Source organism: Lucilia sericata, unplaced genomic scaffold, assembly GCF_015586225.1.
Source record: "Lucilia sericata isolate MDLA Ls3-8-SP2 unplaced genomic scaffold, ASM1558622v1 Contig000271F_arrow, whole genome shotgun sequence".
NCBI classification, from domain to species: Eukaryota; Metazoa; Arthropoda; class Insecta; order Diptera; family Calliphoridae; genus Lucilia; species Lucilia sericata.
Window position 1 is genome coordinate 21,352 of NW_023994296.1, and position 25,180 is coordinate 46,531.

The following is a 25,180-nucleotide window of genomic DNA, read 5'->3' on the forward strand; positions in this document are numbered from 1 at the left end:
ATCCCAAAACTACACCCCTGAAACGTTATAGGGGTACGTGATCATCCGTTTAATAGTCCTTTGTAATGCAGGCAGGGATCATGTTAATTTTATGAAAAGGGAGTAGTTTTGAGATTACTCTGATGTAGTGCAAGAATGGATTACATAGGTTTCTCCTAGGACATCTCAATGTTAAATAATTTATGTTTTTTCGATATCTTTGGATAAGTTTAAGATCAGTCCTATTCCCTTGAGGAGTACTCTTTACAAGCGTGTGCGGGGTATTGCATTATTCAATACCGTTGAACGCAATCTCTGTTGTCGCAATTCTCAGTCCATTCTACATAATCCATTATAGCACGGACTTCTGCCTGCAAGCTAATAATGCGAATTGGAAGAGTTAGATACCCAGACACCTTTTTGCCTTACGATTTGAACCATCCGTGTAACAACAGATTATCACAAGGTTTAGATCTGATGATCCTCTTGACTATGATCGCCTATCTGGGACCAATCTTTCACAGTTTTCGAATATGCCCGATGGGACACGTTTGGTGTACACATGTATGTTTATAACCTACCAATATGTGTGGTATACAATGATGGAGTGTCTTGTATGTAACCGGCTTTGACTAATTCGACTATAGAGATAAAATCCGGTCTGCTGTTAAAGAAGCCTCGTTATTATACCCTTCACTACTATAGTGGTATTATGCGTTTATGCTGGTGTTTGTAACGCACTAAAATATTAGTATTACACCCACCTTAAAATGTACCGATTGATTCAGTACCACTTTCTGAGTTGATTTAACGATGTCCGTTCGTCCGTGTGTTAACGGAATTTGGCAAGGACGAAGCCTATTTAAACTGGTTAACCCTTTCACGCACAAAACTAAACCGCTGGACTTTTTATGGATATGACTTTACCACACACTTTATTTTGACGTATATCGACCACTTTTGATGAAAAATGGAACAAGTGTTTTCGAAGGATATCGCAGGATGTTATCCTTTTTAGCATGTAGTGACATCAAATTGTAAAAAATAACATATTTTTCTTTGGAAATAATAATTTGATGTCAAAATTACGCTCTAAATCGAGAAAAATTTAAAAAAATCTTGGGACACCGGTATCCCGTATACGTGAAAGAGTTAAATCGGTCCATTATTTCACCATTAGCACCCATACAATTGAACCCCCCGACAAAAGGTGACACAACTAAGATTTATGCAAGCCTAGAAGACCTTGCCAAATTTCGAAATGATCGTGCCTCATTAGACCCTAGCCCCAATACAAAGTCCCCTTCAGAAATTGACTTGAATAACACTAATATTGCAATGAAATTTAGCACAGATAAATATTATATAAATCTATTCAGCACATTTTGTCGGGATCAGTCCATATTTGCTCCTATCCCCCCTATATAAAGCCTCTTTCATAATATTTGTTTTACGTCAATAAATTGCTTAAATAAATCGGAATCAAGGTAATATTCAAGATAAATGCTTTATTATGAAAAATAAATCACATTTAATATTCTTAACTGATGTAGGGTATCATATGGTCGGCCACCCCCCGACTATACTTTCTTGTTAGTGGGGAGGGTATATTGGGTTTGTGCTGATGTTTGTAACGCACAATAATATTGGTCCTATACCCACCTTAAAGTATACCAATCGGCATAGAATCATTTTCTGAGTCGCTTTAACTATGTCCGTCTGTCCGTCCATGTAAACCTTGTAATCGAACTTCAGGTCGCAATTTTTAAGATAATTCAATGAAATTTGGCACATGATCTTCTATGGTACTGGATAAAGCCTATTGAAAATGGTTAACATCGGTCCATTATTTCACATAGCCCCATACAACTGAACCCTGGAATAGGGCTTGTAAACCTTGTAATCAAACTACAGGTCGCAATTTTGATGATAATTCAATGAAATTTGGCAAATGATCTTCTATGGTACTGGGGATAAAGCCTATTGAAAATGGTTAACATCGGTCCATTATTTCACCTAGCCCCCATACAACTGAAACTCTGAATAGGGCTTGTAAACCTTGTAATCAAACTACAGGTCGCAATTTTGAAGATAATTCAATGAAATTAGGTACCGGAGACAAAGCCTATTGAAAATGGTTAACATCGGTCCATTATTTCACCTAGCCCCCAACCCGACAAATAGGACTTTTAAATTCATAATTATGTTTAATATACTCGTATGATACGAGTCGTATCTCAACAAAAAGCTGCTAAACCTATACTAGCCTTGATGACTCTCAAGAATTTTATAATTATGGGGTCTCAGTTGATCATAGCACCTATACAAAGCCCCCTTCAAAATTTGACTTAAATGTCCACAATTTTATTCAACAATAAATGGCTTAAGGATATATTAGGCAAGGTACAATTCAACTACAATGCTTTATTATAAAAACAAAATCACATTTTATTTTTGTAACAGGTGTAGGGTATTATATGGTCGGCATCGCCCGACTATAACTTCTTACTTGTTTATATATGACGTAGTGCTAAAAAAGTCGTAATAATGATATAAGACACCATTAGAATTGAATATAATTTTAGAACATTCTAACCACTGTTTTGTCTTTAAAAAGAATCCAGTTTATTTTAATTACATGTACTTTCCAGAATAACGAAATTTCGAACACAAAACTTCTAATAAAATATTTATTATTTCTGTAGACCGTAATAACCAAGTTCTACTGTATGTCGAATTAAAAATAACCGATGTAATTAAAAATACTAAAATATTTTTTAGCATGTACAAAACGTATAAAATAAGTCTGAAAAAAAGACTTTGTCCAAATCAAAATATTGGCATTTATGGTGGAATAAAAATTCATGTTTCTATGAATTTTTAAATTTCCAAAAAGAAAAACAAACTATTTTTATGGCGCAAAAAACGAGAGAAAAACTGCATGCAAACAGTTTAAATTTTCAAAAGTTTTTTTTGTAACTTGTGAATGCAGAAAAGATAAATTTAAATATAAATTAAAAAAAAAACTTACCTTGGATTTATCTATGTAAACATAACGGTAAAACAAACATTTGTTAAAATACAAATTATTATTTTTATTACTTTTTTTGATATTTTTTTATATTTTGTTTTTGTTGCTTAAAATTTATTACAAGTTTTTGTTGCTTGTCTGTTGATGTGTGATGTGTTTAAAAAAAATAATACATTTTAAATTACAATAAATACTTTGAAAAAAATTTGTTTAAAATTAAAACTTACAACTAAAAGATGAACAAACTTAATGAGATTACAAATGCACGAATATAAAGTAAAATTATTAAAATTTTTTTAGTTTTAAATATTTACCATAATGACAATATAGACATCACGTAACCGACAATTTATGTTCAACATAAAAAATAGTGTCAAATTATTTTATTATAATGAAAAAAATGTGTTCAGTTAGTTGATGTTAGCATATAATGATGGTAATATTTTTATGTTACTGTAATATTTTAAACTTTTTTAAAAAGAATTTTAAATAAAATTAATTTTAAAAGCAAAATTAAAGCAATTTAAACCAAAGAAAAATGTGTAAATATTTATACTTAAAAGAAATTAAATTTATAGGGGATTAAATCCCAAATTATAACAACGTTTACACCTGCAATTTAAAAACGATTTTTTCAGCATACATAGGTGGCAGCTTAGTAGTTTTCAGTTTAAAAAAATTTATATGTTTGCAGGTGTAAACGCAGCCTTAAAATAATAATCTCCAACCCAACCATGGATACACTCCTTCAACTCAAGTTATCATCTTCGTTCTACCACATAGAACATGTCTGAAAAAATAAAAAAAAAAAATTGTTTTAATAATATCAATTCGGAAATTTTCTGAACAAAGAATAAAGAGAATATAATAGTCAATAGACTATTCAACTAATCAATGGACTAGTCGATAAACTAGTCAATCAACTAGTTAATACAATATTCCATAGTCTAGTCTGTTAATAAACCTGGCAGCAGATTAGTCAATAGACTAGTAATTAGACTAGTCGGGGGGAGTTTTCTCTTTTTTCCTACCGAGCGCGTCCCCGGGTGATGGATAGGGTGTGGAGATGGATCATCTGTCTTCTACCAGCTTTAGAGTCACTTAAGCTGAGTGAGGGCAGATTGTCCACCACCTGGGAATATTATATTCCCCGTCTAACAAAAAAATGGAAATACAAACATGGAAAATAAAAGTAAAAAGATAAAAGTTACGGTGCAGGGCCTAAATAACCCAGTACCGGCGGCAAGTGTTGATCTACACTCGATTCACGTGTCATCATACTGCAATCGTTAGCAAAATACTACTACGGAGGCCAAGGTACCCCTCCGTGATGGACAATACGTCAAGTGCACAGCATGCCATTGGCAAAAACATAGGGGTGAAAGAGAATAATGTACCCGGAGAGAGTTCTAAGCTAACTCAGCCTTTAAATATAGGCGAGGGCTTCGACTCTGAATCCTCAGATGATAATAACAACACCATTGTAGCAAATCCCAAAACGGATGAAGTAGTGCAAATGGTGAAAGAGGTGAGTGATAGCATAGCTAAACTACCTATTACTAAGAAAAGACTTTCTGGAGCACAGAGGAGGAAGTTGAAAAATAGGCTTCAGGAAATCATAGTTAGTCAATTCCAAGACACTTCAAAAGAAAAATCGGACTCTCTCACAAGGTCTGAGGCAAAGAGGATCAGGTCTACCGAAGAGTTGACAACTGAGATTAAACCTAAGAAGAAAAAGAGCTCCCCCGTCTTCTAATACACAGTCAAAGCCAAGCCATACTTCATTCAAAGGAACCTCAAGTCAGAATCCTGCGAGTAAGTGTCAAGATATTCTGAAGAAGACCACGTCGGCAAAATCAACCTCGAAGGCAAGGGTATCTCAAAAGAAGACCCGAAAAACGAAGGAGAAGCTAGACAGTGAAATAGGAAAAGAGCCGCCAAAGTTGCCAGAAGAAGACATCGGGACGATCTCTGCTATGCAGTTACCGATGCCGGCAAAATTTTTATAGACCAACAGAGTTAATAGAATACCTGGTCAACAATAAGAGTGCACCAAGCAATCGCTTCAAATGGCAAACAACCAATATAGAGCGTGAGCTGCGTGTTCAGCATGGGCATAATGTTGATGCGGTTGGCATCTCACCAATGTGTTAACACCCTAAAGAACTTGGTAGAAAGTATCCATCCTCCCTAGGACGGCGCTATGCTGGGACTGGCAAAGAAGAGCGAGCTTCCGGTGCTCTTAAAGTCTACTGTCTACATAAAATGATGGGGCAGTAAACGGGCTAATGAACGAATACTGAAATTCTTGGTGGCTGGTTGTAACAACCGATTGGAAGGGCTGTTACAACAAGCTCCGAAAAGGACACTAGAGAACCTAAGACCACAGCATCAGTAGCCACTACTGATAGCGTTGAGGAGTCAAATCCTAAAAGCGAGGATGTTACCACTAACTAGTCAACAGACTAGTTAATAGACTAGTCAATAGACTAGTTAATAGACTAGTCAATAGACTAGTTAATCGACTAGTCAATAGATTAGTTAATAGACTAGTCAATATACCAATCCATAGAATAAGAATAGAATAGTCAACATACTAGTTAAGAAATAAGTCAATAGAACAGCCTTTACAGTAGCCAAAAGACTAGATAATACTCTAAATAATAGACTAGTCAACAGACTAGTCAATAGACTAGTTAATACACTATTCCATAGACTAGACTTTTAAACTTGACAACAGACAAGTCAATAGATTGGAAAATATACTAGTCACCAGACTAGTCAATAGACCGGTCAGCAGACTAGTCAATAAACTAGTCTAGTTAACACAATAGTCCATAGAATAGTCAATAGACAGTCAACAGATTATTAAATAGGGCTGATAATAGACTAGTCAAACTAACAGTCAATGAAATATTCTATCGATTAGCTTTTATATGGATCAGTCCAGTCTCTAGAGTAGTCAGCAGTTCTATTGACAAGTTTATAAGCTTGTCTATTGATTAGTCTGTTGATTAGACTATTACCTGGTGTTTTTACTAATCCGCTGATTTGATTTCTATATTGACCAGTGCATTGACTAGCCTATTGAGTAGGTTGTTGGCTAGATAGTCCATAACTTGTCTATGCACCAATCTATTGACTGGTCTGTTAACTGTTAACTATGTTATTAACTAGTCTGTTGATCAATCTTTTGAAGCCAGTTTATATGACTTCCCTATTGAGAGCCTATCGGATATTCTATTGACAATTTTTTTTATCAGTCTATTGAATAGTCTTTTGACACGTCTAAATACATATTGATTGGCCTATAGAATAGTCATATGAGTAGTCTATGCACTTGTTTATTGAGAACCTAATGGACTAGTCTATTGAAGGGCATATTGACTGATATACTACGGCTTCAAATGACTAGTCTATTGTCTACTCTATTGAGAAGTCTATTGTCTAGGGAATGAACTGGCCTTTAAGTAATCTATAGACTAGCTTATTACAAGTCTATTGGCAAACCTATAGAATGGTCAGCTGACCTGTCTCTTGGCTAATCTGTTGACTATTCTGTAGACTAGTTCATAATCTAGTTAGATTTGACAATAAACTATTCAATATATTAGTCAGCAGACTGGTTCAAAAAGTAGCCCGTAGACAAGTCAATAGTCCAACCCATAGACTGGTTAAATAATAAGTAATAGACTTTCCCTTAAACTTAATAGATTAGTTCATAGACTAAACTGATCAAATGTTACCCAGTGTAAATTTTTCGCTACATATTCACATTAATACTTACCACTATTATGGCATACAGTGTGCCAATCAATGAACCCGCCAAAACATCGGTCCAATGATGTTTATAATCGGAAACACGTGTCAATGATGTATACCAAGCGAACATAAGAAACATAAATTGTAATAAATGCTTAAACATTTTACTGCGCGAACAGGTCATGCGTTTATGTAGATAAATCTATAAAATATAGAAAAAAATATATATAAAATGTAACATGTTTTAAAAAAAATCTATTATATTTATGATGCAGTTGCAACTAACAGTAGTTTGCCACACAAAGACATTTATCTATTTTTCCTGTTATTTGGAGCTGTCTATCTCTTTGTTACTTACCGCTATATAGATCATTGTGAATGATGTAAAACTGGCATGACCACTGGGAAATGATAAATAGGCTTCTTTTATGATTTTCGTAGAATAACCCAAGCCACGACAAGTGAAATCTTCAATATAACGACCTTCATTTAGAGGATTATCGCATGTTGAGCCATCGGGTAATATGGGTTGACAGACCTGAAATGGGAGATAATATGGATCAAATTTAACTTTTAAACGATGTGTACAAAAAAGATTTTTTAGTTGGTATTATAACTATCAACATATATTTATATAAAAAATGTATACCCTCCCAAAAAGTGATTAAATTTTTCAACTGTTGCCCAACTATTGGTGTTTTTTTTCTAATTTATACTTGCACTTACCGCAAAAAAGTGTGGCCTCAACCGTCCAATCGAATATTTGGCAATATCTGTAGTTAATTCACAAACACCTGAACCAAATATTAACAAACCAATACGTTTATAACACTCCACCAGCCAGTCGGGTATTTCCAAATGTAAAAAGTAATAATTGCTGCTTGATAAATTGCCAAAAGTATGCATTTTATGTGAATTCGATTTGAAAAATTCAACGATTGTTATCTGGAAGTAGAAAAGAGAGAAAAAAGAATTGGTGTGTTAAAATAAATTAATTAATTAATAGTACGAGTCAATTAAAGACAAAAAAAATGTTCTTGAATGCCTCTTGTAGGTTAGTGGATAGTGTTCTAATCGGTCAGTCCGAAGGTCCGATGGATTTAATGCTTACCGTGGCTATGGTAAAGGAACTCTCAATAGACCCAATAGTGACCAAGAAGAGACAGTTTTGAAGAATGAAAACGTATCAAAAGTCCCCTTTTATTGTATGATCTCAATTACTCCGGAATCGACATGCTTAATTTTATATTTCTAAGTTCAATATTATAGAAAACAAGCAAAAAAGTATAGTCGGTCGTGGCCGATCATATGATAACCTATACCAATTATGAGCATATCTAAAATAGGTATTAAGTATTTTTAATAATAAAGCATTTATGTTGAATTTTCCTTAACTTCGATATATTTCTGATGAAAAAATTAATTTCTGATGGAGGCTTATACATATATGGGGGCTAGGGTCAATTATGAACCGATCCTAAAAAAATGTGATGGAGGGATTTTTGTTGACATTAAAGTTAATTATACCGAACTTCATTGGAAAAACACGTGTTTATAAGGGTATTAACGACGTTCAAGCATTTTCAGAGGGGGACTTTGCAAGGGGGTAACCCTAGCCCCCTTGCAAAGGGCCGCTCATTACGAAAAACCTATATATAAAACGTAGTTGTGCCTATTTTTGTAGGGATATTAGTATATTTGGTATAATTATGAGCTTCAAATCCCAATTCAGGGGGTCCGGTTATATGGGGACTAGGTGAAATAATGGACCAACATCAACCCTACCGTTATTGGGTCAAAAGTAATGTATGTACCAAATTTCAATTATCTTCTCTAATTTCAAAATTGTGACCAGTAGTTTGATTACAAGGTTTACATGGACAGGCAGACAGATAGACAGACAAACGGACTGACATACCTTAATCGACTCCGCTATCTATAAAGACTCGGAATATACAAACTTATACATACTTTATAGGTTCGGGAATATATATAGCCTTCTCAAAAAGGTGAAGGGTATAATAGATATTTTTTGAAAATAGATATCATTTTACATAAAAAATGTAAGATGTTTAACGCTTCCAAATTTTCATTGAAAATTAGTTATCGATGGATCTGTCAATTGGCCTCTTAAGTCATGAGATTTGACACATTGCAACCATATGACGGCACTAATTTATGCGGTAAACCAACAGTTGACGTCTTGCAGGCCAACATTGTGATATGGGGCCAGAAATGCTCGAAAAAAAGTAGCTCAAAACGTCCAGTATAATATGGACGTCCGGAATATTCGAATAACGAGTACCTATTTTACACAAATCAGTATATAGGATTGAAATTATTTATATGTTTTATAAAAATATCATTTGTTTATATGTATTTTTATCAGTTTAATAGAAAAAAAATATTTTCCAAAGGGGTTCCCCTATTCCAAATTTATTTAAAGCACTTAATAATTCAGATTTTGCAAAAATCATTTGTTTACATTCTTATCGCTTAAATTGAAACGAAGCATTAAATTCACTGATAACTTTTAATTGAGCAAAATTAAAATCATTTCTTACTTAGATCTTGTGAATACAAGATTAAATTATTATAATAAGGTCCAAATTTTAATACAGAATACCTATTTCCAAATTAAAACATGCTATTATATTTGTTACTTCTAAGTCTCAATATACTATTTGTTAACAGCATTGAAAATGTAAGTAAAAAATAGTACTTCTATTAAACTCCATATTTTTCTAAATAAACTTTCAGTATTTAGAAGATGACTGCAATCAGGACAGTGAATTGTTAACACAATTAATGCAATACATTAATAAGAATCAAAATCTTTCACTACATGTCCTTAGCATGAGTGAACGTTTAAACAAATTGGAATTACAATTATTAAAATATGAAACTAAAGAAACTACAACATCGAATGAACAAAATTGTGTAGATGCCAAAGACAGTGCTTGGATTGTCATACAAAGACGTATGGATGGCAGTGTTGATTTCTTTCGCACTTGGAATGAATACAAAGAAGGTTTCGGCAACAAAAGTGGAGAGTTTTTCATAGGTCTTGAAACTTTACATCAACTTACGGACAGTGGCACTCCATATGAATTATTAATAACAATGGAAACATTTAAGGGAATTAAACGCCATGCTAACTATAGCCACTTTATAGTGGGTGGTGAACCTGAATACTATAAGCTGAAAAATTTAGGCAGATATCATGGTGATGCTGGTGACAGTTTAAATTATCACTTGCATCAATGGTTTTCTACGAAAGATCGTAAAAATGATCAAAATCCTTATGAAGATTGTGCCAAGTCATATGAAGGCGGCTGGTGGTATAATGAATGTCATCTCAGGTATTTCAAGGCATTTTGTTAGTAAAAATAACATCAAATATTTTAAAATTTATGTTTTTTTATTTAGTAATCTTAATGGACGTTATCATAAAACAGAGAATACCCAAAAACCGAATGGAATTCATTGGTATAAAGTCACCGATTATACAACATCTTTAAAATTTGTTGAAATGAAAATTCGACCAAGAATTTGTTCGAGGTAGTAAGACTAGTTTCATGTATTTAAGTAAACTAGAGTTCGCCCAGCGGTCGATATTCGACCAGAACCAGAACCAATGCTGTAAAAATTGCATAAATAAGCTAAAATAAAACCTTATTTTTGTAGTTCAAATCTGTGGTAAAAAATTAACTTTATTGATATTATAAAAGTGTATAATTTGCTTTGAATAATGTTTTCTTTTAGAAAATGTGATGGGTTTTAGTAAAAGTCCCATCAGAAGTTTAAAACCTCAATTGTCAAAATTAGTTATACAACTTGTTTTACAAAAGTATTTCAACTATTTTAAAAATAATAAAAAGTAACGAACATTTCTTCTATCGACTTATTATCCCCTACATATTTACGCATCGTTCACATTGCTGGAGTACTCTACTGTACAGTGTACACACCAGTAAAAAAATGTTAGCTGTTCAAAATACAGAATTGAAATGTTCTAAAGAATTTGTCAAAACAATAAAAATATTTTAAAATAAATAATGTCTTATCTAATTATAAATAAATTTTATTTGGATGTCATTAGTAGTCCATCCATCAGATATATGCTGTATAAATTCTCCCTTATAACACTCGACTTCAGCACGAAGACTTCAGCAGACACACATTTATTCAATTTTAATGTCTTCTAATAAAATTAAATAGTAGATATTCTATGAGGCCTTCTAATGGGCCTTTTATTAGCCTTCATATAGAAGCGCATAACGATATGCATTTTATTTCTTACTCACACTGAATCAATTCGTTAATCCATCATTTAAATCTTCCAAATCAATCAAAACTAATAATTATGTATCGCAATTCAGTATTTTTTTTAACTACAACATTTTGTCGTTAAATAGTAAAAATTCTTAAGTTAACAATAATTGTCGTTGTGTGGTATGTATTCTGAATTTCATTTCACCGATTTTTTTTTTTCGTTAAACATAATCGAAAAAATAAATAAAAAGTTCACGTTAATAATTTTATATTTTAAAAATATTTCAATACATAACTTTTGACATTCTTATATTTTTCCGATATTTGTCTTTAAAATATTCTACGGTCGTAAAAAAGTTACGGAATTGAAAATTCGTTAATGTAACTGATTTGTCATTACTTTACGATATCAATACTTAAAATGAAAAAAAAAAAAAATTACTGTATTCTGGTACTGATGTTCTACCAATAATTTTCCAGGTCAAACACCAATATCATTACATTGTTCGGCATATCTTTAGGTGTCCCCAAGCATTATTTACACATGTTTTTATATTCCCAGTTCTTTGTTTCCTCGGGAATGTCCTTTAATTTAACTATTTTGAAAAGTTTAAATAACGAAAAACTTCCATTCGAAAACTCTGAATATAAAACTGAAGTCCTACTTCTTATAAAAATATTCCTTTCGATTTGGTAACAATCGTAAGGATATTATAACAAAATATATCATTATCTCATTCACAATTTAGCACTTTACACAAAAATATAAAACAATAAAATCCTATTTTCGCATTGCCTAAGCCTGCTTACATACTTATTTGTTTACAAAAATCTTATTAAAAAACAACAACAAAAACAAATATCATGCAAAATACAAAAAGAAAACAGCAACAGAGAAGTTAAACGTTTCTGCACTCTCCTCTCTTTTTTCAAAAAGCCGTGTTGTTTACTTTTTTTGTTTTGTTTCTTGCTTTGTTTGTTTTTAATTTCAAGAATACGTACGTGTGACTATTGTTTCTATGTATTAGTAACAACTTTAAACTCTTATAGCTTCTAAAATTCTGAACCGATCTCATTAATATATATATTGTGCACATCTGTGAACAAATACCTCTAAAATGATATATTTTTTGCCAAGATCAGATGTATACTGTAAGAGAAAAAGGGGTCACAAAAAATCGTCTTGCCTATTAATTATGTAGATATTGATTAAATGAAGTAAAATATATGTCGATTTGTATATAATTTCACACATAATAAATTCAGTCTAGAAATTGTTGTTGTTTTGGAAAAGTGATGTGTGATCCCAAACAGCTACTGGGAATATGATTATCAAATTATCTATCCTTATTTTGTTGTGGTGCCTTCGGAAGGTTGGTTGGTAGTTTTCTATTTCGTCAGTCCGGAGGTGGTGGGTTCGATATCCCCTCAGACTAGTAAAGAAGTTCACACGGGGGCCGATAGGGACCTGGGTTTACTTATAGGGGCTGATCCTCCTTTCAAACTAACTAACTAACTAACTCACTACTAACTAACTAACTAACTAACTAACTAACTAACTAACTAACTAACTACTACTAACTAACTAACTAACTAACTAACTAACTAACTAACTAACTAACTAACTAACTAACTAACTAACTAACTAACTAACTAACTAACTACTAACTAACTAACTAACTAACTAACTAACTACTAACTAACTAACTAACTAACTAACTAACTAACTAACTAACTAACTAACTAACTAACTAACTAACTAACTAACTAACTAACTAACTAACTAACTACTAACTAACTAACTACTAACTAACTAACTAACTAACTAACTAACTAACTACTAACTAACTACTAACTAACTAACTAACTAACTAACTAACTAACTAACTAACTAACTAACTAACTAACTAACTAACTAACTAACTAACTAACTAACTAACTAACTAACTAACTAACTAACTAACTAACTAACTAACTAACTAACTAACTAACTAACTAACTAACTAACTAACTAACTAACTAACTAACTACTAACTAACTAACTAACTAACTACTAACTAACTAACTAACTAACTACTAACTAACTAACTAACTAACTAACTAACTAACTAACTAACTACTAACTAACTAACTAACTAACTAACTAACTAACTAACTAACTAACACTAACTACTAACTAACTAACTAACTAACTAACTAACTAACTAACTAACTAACTAACTAACTAACTAACTAACTAACTAACTAACTAACTAACTAACTAACTAACTACTAACTAACTAACTAACTAACTAACTAACTAACTAACTAACTAACTAACTAACTAACTAACTAACTAACTAACTAACTAACTAACTAACTAACTAACTAACTACTAACTACTAACTAACTAACTAACTAACTAACTACTAACTACTAACTAACTAACTAACTAACTAACTAACTAACTAACTAACTACTAACTAACTACTAACTAACTAACTAACTACTAACTAACTAACTAACTAACTAACTAACTAACTAACTAACTAACTAACTAACTAACTAACTAACTAACTAACTAACTAACTAACTAACTAACTAACTAACTAACTAACTACTAACTAACTAACTAACTAACTAACTAACTAACTAACTACTAACTAACTAACTACTAACTAACTAACTAACTAACTAACTAACTAACTAACTAACTAACTAACTAACTAACTAACTAACTAACTAACTAACTAACTAACTAACTAACTAACTAACTAACTAACTAACTAACTAACTAACTAACTACTAACTAACTAACTAACTAACTAACTAACTAACTAACTAACTAACTAACTAACTAACTAACTAACTAACTAACTACTACTACTAACTAACTAACTAACTAACTAACTAACTAACTAACTAACTAACTAACTAACTAACTAGCTAACTAACTAACTACTAGCTAACTAACTATCTAACTAAGTAACAACTAACTAACTAACTACTAACTAACTAACTAACTAACTACTAACTAACTAACTAACTAACTAACTACTAACTAACTAACTAACTACTAACTACTAACTAACTAACTAACTAACTAACTAACTAACTAACTAACTAACTAACTAACTAACTAACTACTAACTAACTAACTAACTAACTAACTAACTAACTAACTAACTAACTAACTAACTAACTAAATAACTACTAAATACTAACTAACTAACTAACTAACTAACTAACTAACTAACTAACTACTAACTAACTAACTAACTAACTAACTAACTAACTACTAACTAACTACTAACTAAACTAACTAACTAACTAACTAACTACTAACTAACTAACTAACTAACTAACTAACTAACTAACTTAGTTAGTTAACTCAAATTCCAGATATGATGCAGAAAATCTGAATAGATTCGGATTCAGCGCGGCGGCAGTGAAGGCAAACGTAATGACATAGTTAGTCAACACATAGCAGTGTAGCTCACCATATGCTGCATTCTAATTAACATCTCTTTTCTCTACTGTATACACAAAGTCACTACTTATTTTATAATACTCTTTGCCACACATATACAATCTAAACTATAAAAAGCCGCCTTTAAAGACTTCTACTTTAATCTCTAAACAAATCTTCAAAATATCTTTATTGTAAATAATTAAATTCAATTTGCCGGCATTTCAGTCATTGTTGGTTTTAGTTTATGTAAAGAGTTAAAAAGTTTAACAAGTTCTTTAAGATAAAAAAATTAAATAAAACAAACAAATATGCAACCACAAGAACAGAATTGTTGCTGTAATACGGTGTAATATTTTGTGTTAAAATGCCTAAAGTTACAGATACTTGTGGTAAACATATATACATTCATATTTACCATACAGTGTAGTTAGAATCTGTATCTATGTTTGGATTAAGATCAAAGCAAGCATAAATAATACTGCCAACGATGCTCTAATGTTAAATCTTTTAATGCAGATAAACAATATTTAACATTATGATTTCCTATATAATAAAAAAATAAAAAAGAATACAAATATGTTGCCGTCAGAAACTTTAAGTTCTACGAGTCAGATGTATCTTTATATCTGCAATTTGAATAGTTTAGTTTTATTTATATTTGTTACTTCAGAAGGCATCTTATTTCCACTTTTGTAATGTGCAGCAGATTCATTTACATAACTTTAGTGCAAAATAACTTGTATGTACTTGCGTACAAAGAAAAATAAAATTTATTTAATTTTTTTCCGTATAAATTATTAGAGATGTGCACGTGAGTGTAATGCTACATGTTTCATTACTTTATGACTTGTCATGTTAGTAGATCATTAAGTATTAAATTAAGTTAAACCTTAAAAAAATATGTATATCTACAGATTAATATTCATACGTTAGCAATCTTGATAGAATAAACCTGGCGCCGTTTTTCCATGAACAATAATCACTTCAAAGGAATAAGATAAACTTTAACATGCATATCCAATCTTCTCTGGCAGATCGGTCCTGGCCAAACTGATAATTTTAGTTCTTGAATTAATAGTCTAGTCTATAGTCTAGTCTAGTCTATAGACTAGTCTAGTCTAGACTAGTCTAGTCTATAGTCTTGTCTATAGTCTAGTCTATAATCTAGTCTATAGTCTAGTCTATAGTCTAGTCTATAGTCTGGTCTATAGTCTAGTCTATAGTCTAGTCTATAGTCTAGTCTATGGGCTAGTTTATAGTCTAGTCTATGGTCTAGTCTATAGTCTAGTCTATAGTCTAGTCTATAGTCTAGTCTATAGTTCTTGAATTAATAGTCTAGTCTATAGTCTAGTCTAGTCTATAGACTAGTCTAGTCTAGACTAGTCTAGTCTAGTCTAGTCTAGTCTAGTCTATAGTCTTGTCTATAGTCTAGTCTATAATCTAGTCTATAGTCTAGTCTATAGTCTAGTCTATAGTCTGGTCTATAGTCTAGTCTATAGTCTAGTCTATAGTCTAGTCTATAGTCTAGTCTATAGTCTAGTCTATAGTCTAGTCTATAGTCTAGTCTATAGTCTAGTCTATAGTCTAGTCTATAGTCTAGTCTCTAGAGTCTAGTCTATAGTCTAGTCTATAGTCTAGTCTATAGTCTAGTCTATAGTCTAGTCTATAGTCTAGTCTATAGTCTAGTCTATAGTCTAGTCTATAGTCTAGTCTATAGTCTAGTCTATAGTCTAGTCTATAGTCTAGTCTATAGTCTAGTCTATAGTCTAGTCTATAGTCTAGTCTATAGTCTAGTCTATAGTCTAGTCTATAGTCTAGTCTATAGTCTAGTCTATAGTCTAGTCTATAGTCTAGTCTATAGTCTAGTCTATAGTCTAGTCTATAGTCTAGTCTATAGTCTAGTCTATAGTCTAGTCTATAGTCTAGTCTATAGTCTAGTCTATAGTCTAGTCTATAGTCTAGTCTATAGTCTAGTCTATAGTCTAGTCTATAGTCTAGTCTATAGTCTAGTCTATAGTCTAGTCTATAGTCTAGTCTATAGTCTAGTCTATAGTCTAGTCTATAGTCTAGTCTATAGTCTAGTCTATAGTCTAGTCTATAGTCTAGTCTATAGTCTAGTCTATAGTCTAGTCTATAGTCTAGTCTATAGTCTAGTCTATAGTCTAGTCTATAGTCTAGTCTATAGTCTAGTCTATAGTCTAGTCTATAGTCTAGTCTATAGTCTAGTCTATAGTCTAGTCTATAGTCTAGTCTATAGTCTAGTCTATAGTCTCTAGTCGTCTAGTCTAGTCTATAGTCTAGTCTATAGTCTAGTCTATAGTCTAGTCTATAGTCTAGTCTATAGTCTAGTCTATAGTCTAGTCTATAGTCTAGTCTATAGTCTAGTCTATAGTCTAGTCTATAGTCTAGTCTATAGTCTAGTCTATAGTCTAGTCTATAGTCTAGTCTATAGTCTAGTCTATAGTCTAGTCTATAGTCTAGTCTATAGTCTAGTCTATAGTCTAGTCTATAGTCTAGTCTATAGTCTAGTCTATAGTCTAGTCTATAGTCTAGTCTATAGTCTAGTCTATAGTCTAGTCTATAGTCTAGTCTATAGTCTAGTCTATAGTCTAGTCTATAGTCTAGTCTATAGTCTAGTCTATAGTCTAGTCTATAGTCTAGTCTATAGTCTAGTCTATAGTCTAGTCTATAGTCTAGTCTATAGTCTAGTCTATAGTCTAGTCTATAGTCTAGTCTATAGTCTAGTCTATCTAGTCTATAGTCTAGTCTATAGTCTAGTCTATAGTCTAGTCTATAGTCTAGTCTATAGTCTAGTCTATAGTCTAGTCTATAGTCTAGTCTATAGTCTAGTCTATAGTCTAGTCTATAGTCTAGTCTATAGTCTAGTCTATAGTCTAGTCTATAGTCTAGTCATAGTCTAGTAGTCTAGTCTATAGTCTAGTCTATAGTCTAGTCTATAGTCTAGTCTATAGTCTAGTCTATAGTCTAGTCTATAGTCTAGTCTATAGTCTAGTCTATAGTCTAGTCTATAGTCTAGTCTATAGTCTAGTCTATAGTCTAGTCTATAGTCTAGTCTATAGTCTAGTCTATAGTGCCTAGTCCTATAGTCTAGTCTATAGTCTAGTCTATAGTCTAGTATATAGTCTAGTCTATAGTCTAGTCTATAGTCTAGTCTATAGTCTAGTCTATAGTCTAGTCTATAGTCTAGTCTATAGTCTAGTCTATAGTCTAGTCTATAGTCTAGTCTAGTCTATAGTCTAGTCTATAGTCTAGTCTATAGTCTAGTCTGTAGTCTAGTCCTATAGTCTAGTCTATAGTCTAGTCTATAGTCTAGTCTATTAGTCTATGCTATTGTCTAGGCTATAGTCTAGGCTATAGTCAAGTCTATAATTTAATCAATGGTATACTCTATGGACTTTACAACATATCTGAAATTTCTTTTGCTCTACACTTAAGATCACTCGCTATTCTCTATGCCATTGAACTACTAGCAAAGACAAATTGTGTTTAATTAAGAACATACATTTTATTCGTTTAAAAATCCATTGAAAAACATAAACAATTAAATGATGTAAAAAAAGATTTTCTTAATTTTTTGTTTGGGGGTTTTAAGCTTCTCGCCGACTATTTGTTGTCTGTAAATATGAGCAACAATAAGAACAACAGCATACACAGACAGTTCTGACAACATTAAAACAACAACAATAACTACAAACAATAATTGTAAATAACAGCAGCAGTTAAATAAACAATTTTCATCTTTAATTTGAATTCGTTTTTTAAACTTTTGAGTTTCTTGTTGCCTTGTAAAAACAAATTAAAACGACATTCAAAACATTTAATGGTACATTAAATTGAATTGATATTAAATTTAGAAAAATTCAGAAATCTTGTCTCTACTCACCATGGAAATGGGTATTAAAAAACACATCAAATACAACATCCAACTAGCCACGGTCGATTCGTGATATGGATGCATTAGCGAATCATCGTTGCAGAAGAAGCCACGTTTATACGATTCACCCCATAAATTGAAACTTAATATGGGTAGACCAACTGCAAGTATTAAGAATGGTAAACAAACAAAATTTTATAAAATTTATTATAAATAAAAATAATAAAAAAATAAGTATTTTAAAGATTTATTTTTAAAATAAAATTTAATTGTAATAAATTTGTAAGCTAAGTGTACCCTACTTTTCAATTTAACCACATATGACTTATGTAAATTTTGTCTAAACCTATAAACTTCTTACACTATATTAATAAATTTTGGATTTGGATTTCTGTAGCTAACAAAATTGCCCAGCTTTTTGCATTTAATTTCCATTCTTTTTGTCAATTGTTTATTTTTTTACTTAATGGCAAAAAATTTGTCATTACTTGAAACCCATATTGTTTCATTTTCGTTATTTAGAAGAAAAAAAAAACTAATAAAAATGTTGATCGCTTTTAATAGCTGTCAAACAATTGTACAAAACCAATAAATGACAACAGTAGCAGTATAAATGACAACAGTCATTTAAAATATAACTGACACATGAATATGTAATTTTGCAATGTGTTCAGTTGCAGTTCCTTAATTTAAATTTTTTATGGTAAAATATAAAATTGTAATTGTAATTCTGAATCCATGTTGTGATTTTAGTACAATAGAGATCCTAGAGAAAGAAAATTTTGAGTGATCTGTTATAGGAATTTAGGAGAAACCAGAAACACGATTAAGAAAATTCACTTTAACATTTTTCTAAAAAAGAGGATTTCGAATTTAAAGCTATATACACTAGATATACACTGCTAGTCTTAATGTATTAAGTCTCCAATCAATTTCCGATTTTGTCCACAACATAAACTATCCATCAAGGTGAGGAAAGAAAGTACTTCGTAGATGAATTGAAATAAATAGAACATTGGCATAGTATTAGGTGGACTGATAAGCCCATCATCCCTTAATATAATGTTTGTAATTTTTGTACGGCCCGCATTTTGTAGAAACTCTTAACCGATTTAACCTCTTTCTCTGGTACTTTTGAACATCCCAATATAGGGCTACAACGTACATATATTAAGTATTTTATCTGTATTATATAGTTGTTGAAGTAGTATAGCAACTAACCAATGGACCTGTCCAATAGATTAGTCTAAAGACTACACTGTAGACAAGTCAATAGTGGAATTCCTCCGGTAGGTTAGTTGTTAGCGTTCTACTCTGATAGACCAGAGGCGGTGAGTTTGATTCCCACCTGAGGCACTGGTTAAGGAGCGCACAACAGGGCCGATAGAGGCGTAGGTGTGTTTCTTCGGACTTGATGTGACATACATCCTCCTTTCAAACTAACTAACTAACTAACTAACTAACTAACTAACTAACTAACTAACTAACTAACTAACTAACTAACTAACTAACTAACTAACTAACTAACTAACTAACTAACTAACTAACTAACTAACTAACTAACTAACTAACTAACTAACTAACTAACTAACTAACTAACTAACTAACTAACTAACTAACTAACTAACTAACTAACTAACTAACTAACTAACTAACTAACTAACTAACTAACTAACTAACTAACTAACTAACTAACTAACTAACTAACTAACTAACTAACTAACTAACTAACTAACTAACTAACTAACTAACTAACTAACTAACTAACTAACTAACTAACTAACTAACTACTAACTAACTAACTAACTAACTAACTAACTAACTAACTAACTAACTAACTAACTAACTAACTAACTAACTAACTAACTAACTAACTAACTAACTAACTAACTAACTACTAACTAACTAACTAACTAACTAACTAACTAACTAACTAACTAACTACTAACTAACTAACTAACTAACTAACTAACTAACTAACTAACTAACTAACTAACTAACTAACTAACTAACTAACTAACTAACTAACTACTAACTAACTAACTAACTAACTAACTAACTAACTAACTAACTAACTAACTAACTAACTAACTAACTAACTAACTAACTAACTAACTAACTAACTAACTAACTAACTAACTAACTAACTAACTAACTACTAACTAACTAACTAACTAACTAACTAACTAACTAACTAACTAACTAACTAACTAACTAACTAACTAACTAACTAACTAACTACTAACTAACTACTAACTAACTAACTAACTAACTAACTAACTACTAACTAACTAACTAACTAACTAACTAACTAACTAACTAACTAACTACTAACTAACTAACTAACTACTAACTAACTAACTAACTAACTAACTAACTAACTAACTAACTACTAACTAACTAACTACTAACTAACTAACTAACTAACTAACTAACTACTAACTACTAACTAACTAACTAACTAACTAACTAACTAACTAACTCACTAACTAACTAACTATGTTCTTCAAAGTCTGGTTCATATCCTAGTCAATAGACTTGTCCAAAGACTTATAAATGTAGCGGTACATGAACTATTCTAAAGATAATTCTATTGACTAGTCCATAGACTTGACCATATACTAGTTATTAGAATAGATAACCGACTAGCCCATAGATCATATCAAATTTCTGTTTTTATTTTAACAATTAAAATAGTCAGTTATTTAGTTTAAATCATACTTCAAAGTTTTAAGAAAGTCGCTACTTATTTGATCCTAGGCCCCATAAAATATTCTTCATTACATTTCTTTAACGTTAACAATGTACTTATAGTATAAGCATTAATAACAAACTTTATAAAGATCGGTTTATAATTGATCCTTTTAGGTATTTCCTTTAGAAATAATATTTGAAAGATTTGAAAATAAACAAAAACTTTTCTTTAAGACCAATAATTGATGTATTAACCGTAGATAACCAGTATACATATAATTGAGTAACATCACTATACTAATGATCATAACAATAACACTGGAAGATATTTAAATTAGAGTAAAGTGATTAGATTAGACAGGGCCCTAAGTACTGCGACCCTGTTTTGGATTTCTTGTGAAACAGAGTAAAGTAATAGTATTCTTCGATCATCCAGTTCAAGATCTAATTATATAAATGGATTTAGATAAGTTAATGTTGAAAATAGTAGGGAATCATTATAGACAATCATTCTTATTTTTATGTCTTTCTTCTTTGAAATTTTAAGTTTTTTTGTTTAAATTTGATACGATCACATTAAATTACATTGTGCCTAATCATTAAATAGTAGTCATGTAAGTATTTGAATGTATATGGTGGAGTCACTATTAAGAAGGCAGGTGTTCGTTCACATATGGCAATTAAATATTTTTCAGTATCAATAACAAACACACAACCATATCAACAATATATGTACATATGTATGTACGTTAGGTGTAAGTATAGGAGTTTAGTTGTATTACCCAACAAATTGTAGTCAAACCATTTGTACTTGTTCACTATTCGCACGTATGTACAGACAAACAGTCAGAAGGACGGACGTAGAGACAGCTAGTCATACATTAAATGTCGTTTCTTTATGAATGGCAATTTTGATATTAAGATTTTTTTTGCCAAATAGCTTTAAGAAGGAAAATATGCAGTAATACGGACTATTGTCTAATGTTGGGAAATTTGTACAAAATTATTTTAAATACTTGTTACTATCGAATTGTTTAAATATCAACGTTTTTGCATAATTATTTTGAATACTTCGTTAGTAAATATTACGAAGTACTTATTTATGTAATGAAAAAGTAAAATTTGTTAAGATGATTTTTGTTTTTTTTATTGAATGTTGTAGATGATGAAGTGTGATTATTTGGAGACATAAATTTAAACATAAAAATAGTTTTTATATGGATATATCACTGTCAAATAACTTGTCCAATTAGCATCACTTGTTTAAAAAATATGTTAAAATTATTTGAAATTTGTGGTGTCCAGATAATATTTTTACAATACAATTAACGATTTTCATATCTGAAACATCTTAGTCTATTTATTACTTTATGGAGTAGATTGTAGACCACACCATAGAATAGTTTAAGAACTTAACTATTGACTGGTCTCTAGACTAGTCTATAAACTACACTATTGACTACTCTATGCACAAGATTGTTGACTATAGATTGGACTATTGCCTAGTCTATAGGCTAGGCTATAGATTGGACTATTGCCTAGTCTATAGGCTAGACTATAGATTGGACTATTGCCTAGTCTATAGATTAGACTATTGACTAATCTATAGATTAGACTATTGACTTGTCTATAGACTAGACTATTGACTAGTCTATAGACTAGACTATTGACTAGTCTGTAGACTAGACTTTCGACTAGTTTATAGACTCGACTATTGACTACTCTATAGACTAGACTATTGACTAGACTATAGACTAGACTATTGACTAGTCTATAGAATAGATTATTGACTAGACTATAGAATCGACTATTGACTTGAATATTGACTAGTCTATTGACCAGACCATTGACTAGTCTATTGACCAGACCATTGACTAGTCTATTGACCAGACCATTGACTAGTCTATGGACTGGACTATTGACTAGTCCATAGACTAGACTATTGACTAGTCTATAGACTAGACTATTGACTAGTCTATAGACTCGTCTATTGACTAGACTATTGACTAGACTATAGACTAGACTATTGACGAGTCTATAGAATCGACTATTGACTAGACTATAGAATCGACTATTGACTTGAATATTGACTAGTCTATAGACTAGACTATTGACTAGTCTATTGACCAGACCATTGACTAGTCTATTGACCAGACCATTGACTAGTCTATGGACTGGGCTATTGACTAGTCTATAGACTGGACTATTGACTAGTCTATAGACTAGACTATTGACTAGTCTATAGACTAGACTATTGACTAGACTATTGACTAGTCTATAGACTAGACTATTGACTAGACTATTGACTAGTCTATAGACTAGCCTATAGACTAGACTATTGACTAGTCTATAGACTAGCCTATAGACTAGACTATTGACTAGTCTATATACTGAACTATTGACTAGTCTATAGACTAAACTATTGACTAGTCTGTAGACAAGACTATTGACTAGTCTATATACTAGACTATTGACTAATCTATAGACTAGACTTTTGACTAGTCTATAGACTAGAATATTGACTAGTCTATAAACTAGACTATTGACTAGTCTATATACTAGACTATTGACTAGTCTATATACTACACTATTGACTAGAATATAGACGAGACTATTGACTAGTTTATAGACTAGACTATTGACTAGTCTATAGACTAAACTATTGACTAGTCTATAGACTAGACTATTGACTAGTCTATATACTAGAATATTGACTAGTCTATAGACTAGAATATTTACTAGTCTATAGACTAGACTATTGACTAGTCTACAGACTAGACTATTGACTAGTCTATAGACTACACTATTGACTAGACTATAGACTAGACTATTGACTAGTCTATAGACTAAACTATTGACTAGTCTATAGACTAAACTATTGACTAGTCTATAGACTAGACTATTAACTAGTCTATAGACTACACTATTGACTAGTCTATAGACTAGACTATTGACTAGTCTATAGACGAGACTATTGACTAGTCTATAGACGAGACTATTGACTAGTTTATAGACTAGGCTATTGACTACTCTATAGACTAGATTACCGACTAGTCCATATTTTACACTATTGACTAGTCTAAAGATTAGACTATTGATAGGTATATAATCTTTATTATTGATAAGTATATAAACTAGAATATTAACTAGGCTATAGACTAGAGTATTGAATAGACAAGTATATGGACTATTAACCAGATAAGTATATAGACTAGTCTACAGGCTAGACATATAGTCCATAGACTATACTATTGACTAAAATATAGAAAGGACTATTGATTAGTTTTTCTACAAGACTATGGTACGGACTATTTCGAGGTCTATAGACTAGACTATTATATGGACAAGACTATTGACTAGTCTATGGGCAGGACTATTGACTAGGTTATTGACTAGTCTATATATTATACTATTGACAAGTCTATGGACTATACTATTAACTAGTCTAAGGACAAGATTATTTTCTTGTCTATAGACTAGACTATTTTCTAAGCTGGGGTAATTTACGGACTAATCTATTGATTAGACTGTTGACTAGGTTAGTTAGTTTGAAACTAGCCTCTCTGGTGGCAATCGAACCCTAGACTAGTCTATATATTATACTATTGACAAGTCTATGGACTATAGTATTAACTAGTCTAAGGACAAGATTATTTTCTTGTCTATAGACTAGACTATTTTCTAAGCTGGGGTAATTTACGGACTAATCTATTGATTAGACTGTTGACTAGGTTAGTTAGTTTGAAACTAGCCTCTCTGGTGGCAATCGAACCCTAGACCTCCGGAATGGCAGACTAGAACACAAGACACCCCGTACTCTTTAGATTATGCCTTTAAATATAATCATATTAAGTGACAGCATCAACCTAGAGCAAGTACTGATTTTATGTCAGTTTTCCTCCTTCTAGATTAGATATAATAATACTGCAATTATTATTTCTATTAAAAAATTCCATAAAATATATTCTCACAACAATTTCAAAACACGCTTATTTTTTTAATAGTGGCCTGATTTTAGGAAAGATTATCTTACAATATCTATTCACAAAACGATTAAATTCGGTAGTAAAAACTATAAAAGAAAATCTAAAAA

At 31.3% G+C, this 25,180-nt stretch overlaps 2 protein-coding genes across 5 annotated transcripts in view; one reads left to right on the plus strand and one right to left on the minus strand.

The window, feature by feature from the left end:
- Nucleotides 1–3,106: 3,106 nt before the first annotated feature.
- Nucleotides 3,107–25,180, minus strand: part of LOC119603047 (putative phosphatidate phosphatase) — a 36,198-nt gene continuing 14,124 nt past the window's right edge. For both annotated transcript variants that reach the window (XM_037954907.1, XM_037954908.1), the window contains exons 3-7: nucleotides 18,403–18,554; nucleotides 7,499–7,717; nucleotides 7,131–7,310; nucleotides 6,798–6,974; nucleotides 3,107–3,800 (exon numbers count right to left, since the gene is read on the minus strand). In XM_037954907.1, coding sequence (XP_037810835.1) covers nucleotides 3,783–3,800; nucleotides 6,798–6,974; nucleotides 7,131–7,310; nucleotides 7,499–7,717; nucleotides 18,403–18,554 — 746 coding nt within the window. In that variant the 3' untranslated portion in view covers nucleotides 3,107–3,782. The remainder of the gene's footprint in view (nucleotides 3,801–6,797; nucleotides 6,975–7,130; nucleotides 7,311–7,498; nucleotides 7,718–18,402; nucleotides 18,555–25,180) is intronic.
- On the plus strand, nucleotides 9,336–12,365 carry LOC119603048 (ficolin-2-like). 3 transcript variants are annotated; one of them, XR_005231390.1, is made up of 4 exons: nucleotides 9,336–9,476; nucleotides 9,533–10,134; nucleotides 10,202–10,471; nucleotides 10,538–10,559. XR_005231390.1 is itself a non-coding variant. In XM_037954911.1 (4 exons), exons 1-3 carry the CDS (start codon nucleotides 9,417–9,419, stop codon nucleotides 10,335–10,337), a joined length of 798 nt encoding a protein of 265 aa, XP_037810839.1. In that variant the 5' UTR covers nucleotides 9,336–9,416; the 3' UTR covers nucleotides 10,338–10,364; nucleotides 12,250–12,365. The 3 variants fall into 3 exon arrangements, 2 of the variants coding, with proteins under 2 accessions (XP_037810839.1, XP_037810837.1); XM_037954911.1 differs by lacking the exon at nucleotides 10,538–10,559 and adding an exon at nucleotides 12,250–12,365 and having other exon boundaries at nucleotides 10,202–10,364; XM_037954909.1 differs by lacking the exon at nucleotides 10,538–10,559 and having other exon boundaries at nucleotides 10,202–10,518.

Bases quoted from the DNA above. Each gene is read 5' to 3' on its own strand.
- LOC119603048 (XM_037954911.1), top strand. From the start codon at position 9,417: ATGCTATTATATTTGTTACTTCTAAGTCTCAATATACTATTTGTTAAC. The intron at 9,477-9,532 runs GTAAGTAAAAAA...ATAAACTTTCAG, and splicing joins TTGTTAACAGCATTGAAAAT to TATTTAGAAGATGACTGCAA. The intron at 10,135-10,201 runs GTATTTCAAGGC...TTTTTTATTTAG, and splicing joins TATAATGAATGTCATCTCAG to TAATCTTAATGGACGTTATC.